Here is a 9,629-nt window from a genome sequence, read left to right as displayed (position 1 = left end):
TTCTAGCCCGACTAGGACATTGATTCTTTTGATGATTTGAACAGTAACACACTTCCTTTCATGTCCATTCTATTGAGGTGGTAGCAACAGTCTTGAAAGCACCTATAAAACCTCCACCAAACCGAAACAATCTCCGTGGCTATAGATGTCGCATAGGGTAGTTGGTATACAATGTTTTTTGTTTGTGTGTTTTCGGTGAAATTACCCTTTAAAGGAGATCAAAGTATGGGGGTTAAAAATAGTATATACATTGTAAGCTATGAAAGTTTGTGCTCTTGCATGTACTGTGAAGTATAAGGATGTCGTCACATCACAGAATAGGATTGTAACTGTGCATGAGTGTGTGAGATTGCTTGTTTATGCATATGGGGATAGACTGTGCCAGGTGAGTGTACCATTTACCATCACACTATTGAATTCAGCAGGCATCTAATAACAAAGCATTTATGGCCCACTTACGCATGCATAGATATAACTGTCAGTAGGCAACAACAGTCCCCTCTCTCCCGTCTCCAGCTATTCCTGCCTCTCTTAAAACACACAGGCCCCATCCGGATTGGACCCAAATACTCTAGAATTCTATCATCAGACTCGGGGATGAAATTAAAATCGCTCATTTTCTTTCACCGCACAAGGAGCAGATCAATTTCCGGAGACTGGGACGTGATATTTTCCTGCCATTGGGCTTTCTCGTCTTTGGCACAGCACCCTGACTGGCTGCCAGCGGGGGGCCCGGGCCCGACTGCACGCCTCGCCGGAGAACAGTTACTTCTGCCGCGGCGAGTTTATTTGCGCCTCGCTATGAGAATTGCCATCATTTACCCTTCCCCAACACCTCCCAAAAAAGAAAAGAAATAGACAAGAGGGGAAGCGAGGCAAGACTGAGAGAGGCGAACTTGATTCTTTTTGATAGGCTCCATGCTGCACGGGGGACATTAGGTACCCCTCGTTTGACCATCTATTTCAAGAAATGAACCGAATACATTTTGCATAAAGTAATGTATAGGCTTTTTGGGGGGCCTTCTGCTGTTGTTGATATCAAGAATGAATTGCTTGCTGCCGCATGCAGAGGTTATGCCGTGTATTACTCTGGTTTTAAGGGAAGCCAATTTATCATGCAGCTGTACAGGAATGATAACTCACTGTGTGTTAAGCATAATGAAATTAAGGGCAACTTGATGAACCATAGGGCATTACATCTGGAGAGATGGTGGCTCCATGCGTTCAGGTTGGTGGTACGTTCGACTCCAGTGTTAACGCTTATAGGAACACTGTGTAGCTTTAAGGAGTATTGGCAGAAATGGAATATAATATTTATAAGTATGTTTTATTTAGTGTATAATGACCTGAAAATAAGAATTTCTTGACCTTGGAATGAGCCGTTTATCTCTACATATGGAGCAGGTGCACAGAAACCAGCCTCCATGTTTCTACAGTAGCCCAGAATGGACAAACCACACACTGGCTATAGAGCAATTTGCGTTTTCACGTCTTAGATATGGCCACAGTTTCAGTCGCACCTTTAAAAGCCTCCTTCAGACAGTCAGTTAATCTTCAGACTAAACTCTCATGTAAAAAAATGAATAAATGTAGGTTACAGCAAATTTGGGAGCCAAACACTGAAGACTCTACTCATAGATTTTTTTCTGTTTAGCCTAGATGTTTGTTTTGCAGGACGTGAGGATGTGCATGACACCATTGTTTGCACAAGCAGTCCCATATGAGGTCACCACAATTTGACCATGAAGGTCACTTTAACAGACTAATATCATGTCTGTTCCACCATCATTTGTAGACTGCTATATATAATATATCATGTTTGTATTACTATCTATAATTAGCTCATGATAATCTAGCATCCCTAGTTTATTCTCCCTCTGTCAATATTAGGCTAAAAGGTTTTGTTAGGAGGATTACAGTCTGTGACTAATCCTAACCTGAGATAGTCTTTCCTTCCCTTCCTACTCCCCTCGTGAACTGTTTTAGATAGGTCCTATTTGTTACCTGCATGATGCACTCAGTTTTTAGATGTAATCTTGGTTCTTGTTTGCCTCTGCGGTGACACTTGTTTGCGCACATTTGGCCATCCGACCCCGTATTTTTCCAGACCCTGCTGTTGCGTCACGGAGCCCGTCAAGGCCTAATTAAACCCAGATTGAGAAAGAACATAGATCCAGCCCCCTTTTTCCACCCAGTTCAAATATGCGCCCTGCACTGGATTTTGTTCGAAGGGAGTGCATTAAGAGACTTGCTAGTTAAATTGTAACCACTGACACACTTTAACAGCCACGTGGAAATTATTAAAAGACAGCACGATGGCTGGACTCAAGGTAAGGCAGCGTTTACTCTATTCTGCAATGTCTTTAATGCAACACCTGAAACATGCAACGTTCTGCATCGAGCCAGAATAGAACTGAACCGGACCTGGTGGCTGGCTGAGGGGCGGCGTTGCCTCCGACCAATCGGAGTGCTGCATTCAGCAGCTGCCCAGATGTGGTCTGAGACGCATCGGCAGCTTCACAGAACAATAGTATTTCAGTGGGAAAGCCTATAACATCAATAGAAAAGTAAACAGTTGGAATTCATGTATTTTGGTAATGGCCATTAAAAGTTGGTTGCAAATGACTTGATCCAGCATTGGCTCTCTGTGCACGTTTTTTCACAGTTTCTTCGGTCGTTTCTTTGATAGCCGAGTGTAATGTCAATGTGTTAAGGCGTTAGGGACAAGTCAAGTGTTGTGTCAGCTGGTTGGCATACGTTTTCACTCAAAAGCGTTTTAAGACTGAACGTGACTAAATGACTCATTGTGACTGACAGTTCATGCGATTTTAACATTTTCTGCTATGTTTTGGATCTTATGTTTTTTTATATTACTCTTAGTCGAGTTAAATACAACTGTGTATAACATCCTTTCACGAGGAACAAACTAGAGACTCAACAAAACGTTTATTTCGCATGCACCAAAGGCACATGAACGTGCACATATGGAACCCATCCATGCCTGTGAGTGAGTTTTTTTGCAGACCAACAATGACTCAGCAAGATTTCTTTGCATTGTGCCAAGATTTCTGTTTGTGTGGTAGAATACATGGTTGCTGATGAGCGGTGCCAGTGCAAAAGGATAGTGGAGTGATAATCCTATCATAATTGAAATATTGATCAAAAAGTAGGCTACTGTGGAGGATGTTAGTGTAATTACTCTCTGTAACACAATAACAAAAATAATGGATGACGGCGAGGGGGGAAATTTGGCATAACTGCAGTTTGTTTTATCATAGATCTAATGTGAATCAATATGACAACAATTAACAAAAAGACAAGCCTTAATGACAAGCCTTCAAATTTAATTATAACCAGCATGAACACATTTATCCTGCATCACAATGAAGCCCCATGATGTTTACATGTGATTTCTTTTAATTTTTCACTTTAACTTTAACTGAGTGTTGAATGTCTCTTGCAGTACATGAGCGGTTTTGGGAACGAGTTCTCTTCTGAAGACCCTCGCTGTCCTGGATCTTTACCTGAGGGACAGGTAACACACACATCCACAAAAACCCGTTGTGCCATTCATTCATTGGATTATTTATTCAATAGTTTAGCTATTTCTTGTTTTGTTTTTTGCTTATGTTATTTGCATGAATACTTGGAGTTAGAAGGTGGGACTCCATGTTTCACAGGAACATATGAAAATCTATGGTGTATATGTGACTGCAAAAGAATACAATCAAACACTAGATTGAGCTTCAGACAAACCTGTGCGCACACATTTTGTCTCTACAGAACAATCCTCAGGTCTGTCCCTACGGCCTCTATGCTGAGCAGCTCTCCGGCTCTGCCTTCACCTGCCCGCGGCCAGCCAATAAGAGGAGGTATTCATCTGTTGCTGACATTTGAATGAGCTCTTTTACTATAAGACAGAATGGAGCTTAGACATAGCGCATGACTTAACGTTGGTTCTTTTTCTTCCTCCAGCTGGTTGTACCGCATCTTGCCGTCCGTCAAGCATAAGCCTTTTGCTGCGGTGCCCTGTGGGAATCTAACAGAGAACTGGAATGAGGTGGAACCCGAACCTAACCAGGTATATAAAGGAAACTGTGAATTTTGTTTAAGTCCCTGAAAACTTGTTTTCACATTTCAAAGATCTCTATAAATGTAATATTCACAATCAAATAAAATAAATTAAAGTCTAGTAAAAATATAACTACAGCAAGTTAGCTTAGTTGGAAACAAGGGGAAACAGCTACCCTGGCTCTGCCAAAAATGCAACAAAATCCACCTACCAGCACCTCTAAAGCTCACTAATGGACACGTTAGATCTTGTTTGTTTAATCTGTAACAAAAACTAAGCAAACTCAAGCAGTGACTAGCTAGCTCCTTATGCTAAGCTAAGCTAACTGGCTGCTTACTGTAGCTTCATATTTTCCGTACAAACATGAGAATGATCTTCTAATCTAATTATCTCGCCAATAAGTGTAATATGCCTTTACTCATCTGCACCAACTAATTCCTTTACATCCTCTGTAGATGAGTAAATCGATTCTGACTCTGAGGTTTCTCTCACAGCTGCGATGGCTGCCGTTCACCATCCCCACATCTACAGAGAAGAAAGTGGACTTTGTGGCTGTGAGTTTCCTCTTTTCTTTTCATGTTATTTAGTTTTTCATTAGAGATCCATTAAAGAGCTCACTGATTGGGATTGCTGTATGTTGCAGGGTCTGCAAACTGTCTGCGGTGCCGGAGATGCCAAATCTCGCGACGGCATTGGCATCCACGTGTACACCTGCAACACCTCCATGGTTGACAGGTGAGTATGTATCTGTGTGCAAATGTGTCCGATCATCTAACAAATAGATGCATTTTCACATATCAAACAGCTACATCTCATCTTTATTTATGCTTTGAAGATCATTTCTAAGCTCTCTCTCTCTCTCTCTCTCTCTCTCTCTCTCTCTCTCTCTATTTTCCTATGTTCCAGGTGCTTCAACAACTCAGATGGAGACTTTCTGATTGGTGAGAAAAAGGGGCTGATGATGTTTTCGCTTTCAACCATCACAAGAACAATGATAGCTCAATCCTTCTCCTTCAAATTTTCTCTTCTCTGTTTGTTCCTCAAGTCCCCCAGCAGGGTGAGATCTTGATCACCACAGAGTTTGGGAAGATAATGGTCGAGCCAAACGAAATCGGTGTCGTCCAGGTGAGGTCTATGTTTTTCATCTCCCCAGTTTTCACACAGAAATCTACGTCTGTGTTTGTCCCCCCCACACCCCACACCCCACTTACCATATTGAGAAAGAGATAGTTTCTAACATCACTTTAAAAGTAAATAACAGCGGAAAGAGGTTCGAGCTACAGAAAGCCAAACCACCAGGATGCCAGTTTTCCCAAACACAGTAGTCCATGAACCCATAAGTGCCCCCAGCATCGGTACATCCCACATGTGATTCATAACAGCACTAAATTCCCTTTCGCCACCACTTTGTGTGTTTTGTCCAGCAAGGGATGCGCTTCAGTGTGGATGTGTTTGGAGAAACCAGAGGCTATATACTGGAGGTGTATGGAGCCCATTTTGAACTCCCTGACCTGGGACCCATAGGTGTGTGTTCGTACGATGTTTGTGAGGGTAATTTGTTGGTGTGTGTTCATCCTTCCTTGAAAGCAGCACACCAACCCCTTTGTGTCTGTTTCTTGCAACTGCCGGTAGTTGTCTGAATTGATTTTTTAAATCTAAATCTAAATCTGTCACATTTTTAGCCAAGCTAGCATCATAGAGATGGAAATGTCAGTAGGTCAGTTGGTTCACCACTTTGGTCCAGACCGAAATATTATACCAATGGATGGATTGCCATGGAATTTGGCACAGATATTCATGTTTCTACGGGATTCATTTTAATAACCTTAAGTGATCTATAAACTATTTATCTAGTGCCATCATCAGGTCAATATTTCAATTTGTACACTACTTTGGTTTATGACCGCTGCAAAATGAATGACATTCCAATCAGCCTCAGCTGTACTTAGTTGTGTGTGTGTGTGTGTGTGTGTATGTGTTTGTGTGTACATATGTATGGCCATGCATGTATGTTTTGCAGGAGCTAATGGTCTGGCCAACCCAAGAGATTTCCTGTGTCCAGTTGCTTGGTACGAGGATCGCGAAGTGGCCACAGGTTACACCGTCATCAACAAGTACCAAGGAAAGCTCTTCGCCTGCCAACAGGTCCTTTTTTTGGGTGACATTTACTTTTGCGTGTGTGTCAGTACACTCACATGTACACTGACACATTTGGCATACTTGCCTTATTAGCCTATTTAGGTTTGTGTTTGCTTCAGTAAACACCATCGAACCACAACGATGATTAACAGGAAACCTGTCCAAGTGAAGCATATGATCCATTAGCTGTTTCTGCCAAATGAATTGCCATTCCTGATGATTTGATATTGAAGTTCTAGCTGTTATCCATGCAGCAGGTTTCCACCTTGACTCTCTTATGAGCCTTAATCACTCATAATTAGTTAAGGCATTCTGGCGATACAGGCAGTGTACCTGTGAAGCTCTGCTTTGTCTCAACTTAAGCTTTAATTTCACCATATTTCACTCAGGGAATGATCCCGCCCCTTCCGAAATGTCCTGTTGGGCGCATAATTGGATCGACACATAATGTCTGACAGGAGGTTTTTTTACCGAGACAGGGAGGAGGTGGGAGGAGAAGTTTGTCAGGGGTGGGGGTTGGGGTGTTGTAACCGTGGAAACCATGTCAAACCACACTGTTATTATTCATTGTATGAAATGCACAGGGGCAATATACTGTCGTTTTTGTAGCAAAACAAACATTTTTCCATCGATCTAGCTGCCTCTACCTTGAGTATCTGCCCGGTTGTGCTAGGTGTCAGAGGTGGAGGCTCTTTTCCTGGTGTTCACCCTTCCCCGAGCGAAGAGGGTGAGGCTGCAGGAGTAAGAAAATAAGGTGGGGGGATGCTAGCCTCATCTCAAGGAAGATGCTGGCGCTCCCGTCTGGTCCTGCTGTTTTGTTCCCCCGCAGCGTGTCGAAATTGCTCAAATTAACTTATTATTTGCTTGACTGGGCCAATATGTTTGTGTTTTGTGTGCATGTGTGTGCAAGTGCTTGCTCTCCTCCATTTTCCATTCATTTTAATCGACTGTAGTGGAGTTACCAACAGATGAATGTCCAAGAAATTACCTGCACTAGCTTTCCCAAAGGCCTTTTTGTACGGTAACTCCTGCAAATTGCGTGTGTGGTTAAGGTTCTTTCTTGGTGTTAGTTATGTAATTTGTATGAATTTACTTATGCACGTTTGTGTATGCATATGTGTTTTCATTGTTGGTGTGTACTAGCTGTTCATGTGTGGAAGTGTACGTGAGCACATGCATAAGGAGCACGGAGGTCACTCAAGAGGGAGTTTGAGTTGTAATGAACTATATTGATTTTTAGAACTGCTGTTGAATGCCTTTTTCGTAGTGGCGTTATCAGAACAGAGAAACTATATGAAATTGCTGCGGTTTTAACAATCAAGATAAAGAAATATCTCTGCACCCACTGTTACTGCTGCTCCCTCCCCCCTATCTGCACCGCAGCGAGCGTCAGAATGCTCAAAGTTTGGGAAAGTTTGATTGTGAAGCCAATTACCCCATAATACCTGGAGCCGCGTATCACAAAGAACAGGGGGGATGAAAGAGAAGAAAGAATGAAAGAAGCACACTCTCTTTCACAATCAACCCTTTTCATTATGACCAGTTTTTTTCTCTCTTTATGTCAAGATGTACTCTCTCTGGGAGTTTAAGATTACAAAGACATTATTCATTATCCCTTCTTCCGGTGAAAAGCTCAATTTAAAGTCTTTTGTGTTTGTTGCTCAGGCAGACTCGTCTTATTTGTTTGCTTTTGTGCTCTGCGCATAGGATTTCTCTCCATTCAATGTGGTAGCTTGGCATGGGAACTACACACCTTACAAATACAACCTGAAGAACTTCATGGTTATTAATGTTGTGGCCTTCGACCATGCGGTGAGAGTCATGTTTAAACACACTGACACGCTCCAATGTGCTACACCACTTTTCAATATACACACAACAAATCGTTCATTTCTCTTTGCTTTCTGCTCTTGAAGTGGATTGAACCGTAAACATCTATAACTCGCCCTTACAAGTTCCGTATTGATCTTTCTATAGGATCCATCCATCTTTACTGTGCTGACTGCCAAATCCACGCGACCAGGTGTGGCGATTGCTGACTTTGTCATCTTCCCCCCTCGGTGGGGTGTGGCTGACCACACCTTCCGTCCACCATACTATCACCGTAGGACCACAATAACACACACACACACATGCCTTACGTCAGCTCTAAAGCGGTTGTTTGCATGTTGCACGGTAGGAGAGGAAGACTCAAAAAAGCAGGAACAATGATTTTTGAGAACTAGGCTGTTGAGACGGGGCTTAAACGGAATCCTAATTTGAATGGAAATGTAAAATTCGCTCTCGTGAAGCTCATTTCAGTCTATCATGAAATGAAACAAGCCAGCCAGAAACTAACATGTCAATTTACACAACCAGTGTCAAGTCAGCAGGTGATAACAAACCACCTGCTGTATGCCTTTTTTTCGACTGAGGCACTGCCACAGCACCTTTTGTCTGTTTTCACCACAGATCTATAAAGCCATCTAGTGGAAATCAGTGTTACAGCTGGCATTATATACACTGAACTGTACCTGGTACAGCGTTGCATTACAGCTCCTCCTGCTTGTCTCTTTAGGTAACTGCATGAGTGAATTCATGGGTCTGATCAAAGGCCACTATGAAGCTAAAGAGGAGGGCTTCCAACCAGGAGGGGCCAGCCTACACAGCATAATGACACCACACGGCCCGGACGCCGAATGCTTTGAAAAGAGCAGCACTGCTGAGCTCAAAGCTGAGAGGGTGGCTGAGGGAACCATGGTAAAGAAATAAAAAAAATACATATAAAGTTTTAAAGTCAACTAGAGAAGAAACATTCTGAAACCGTATCAATGGCATCAATGATTAAATGTGTCGCGTCTTTTCTTCCTGCAGGCTTTCATGTTCGAGTCGTCCTTCAGTATGGCGGTGACCAAGTGGGGTCTACAAACATGCCAGAGGCTTGACAAGACCTACCATCAGTGCTGGGAATCTCTCCGCAGCCACTTCAATCCCAACTGGAAGCCCAGCAAACAGTAGTCGAACAAAGTGACTCAGAAGAAATTTGATCCAAATATATAATTGTTAAATAAAGACAATAAAAATGTAATTTGACTTTATTAAATATAACTAAAACCAATGTAATGTTCAGGCAACTTGGCTTTCTTTGTGTTTGTTAATTACAATACAGAAATGTAAACAATTAAGATTAAAACTATGACATTTGACAGATTTGTAATAAAGATCACCACTAGGCTCATAGCCTCACTTTTAAGCTGCCTTGCTCAGGGGCACCTCAGTGATCATTGATGGTGAAGACAAGTGTACCTTGATTACTTTTCGTGTGCAGATTTGAATGTATGTTGCAAGCGATTTTAGCCGGTAATCATATTGTCGGCAACGATGTTTCCCCTTACAACTAAAATGTAATTTCAGTCTTGTCTCCGAGGAGAGTCTACTG

The 9,629-nt window shown here is 42.3% G+C and overlaps 1 protein-coding gene across 1 annotated transcript; it reads left to right on the top strand.

Annotated features, from left to right (window-relative positions):
* Positions 1 to 2,223: 2,223 nt before the first annotated feature.
* hgd (homogentisate 1,2-dioxygenase) lies at positions 2,224 to 9,478 on the top strand. The gene is made up of 14 exons (XM_031850588.1): positions 2,224 to 2,330; positions 3,464 to 3,535; positions 3,784 to 3,872; positions 3,976 to 4,081; positions 4,567 to 4,626; positions 4,716 to 4,807; positions 4,979 to 5,013; positions 5,118 to 5,197; positions 5,497 to 5,596; positions 6,093 to 6,217; positions 7,919 to 8,023; positions 8,189 to 8,315; positions 8,769 to 8,950; positions 9,065 to 9,478. The coding sequence occupies exons 1-14, from the start codon at positions 2,316 to 2,318 to the stop codon at positions 9,206 to 9,208; spliced, it is 1,332 nt and encodes a 443-aa protein (XP_031706448.1). The 5' UTR covers positions 2,224 to 2,315; the 3' UTR covers positions 9,209 to 9,478.
* Positions 9,479 to 9,629: the final 151 nt, after the last annotated feature.

The sequence above is a fragment of the Anarrhichthys ocellatus genome, unplaced genomic scaffold (genome assembly GCF_004355925.1).
Source record: "Anarrhichthys ocellatus isolate YVR2014 unplaced genomic scaffold, GSC_Weel_1.0 scaffold10, whole genome shotgun sequence".
Lineage (NCBI taxonomy): Eukaryota > Metazoa > Chordata > Actinopteri > Perciformes > Anarhichadidae > Anarrhichthys > Anarrhichthys ocellatus.
This window is presented reverse-complemented; position numbering and strand designations above follow the sequence as displayed.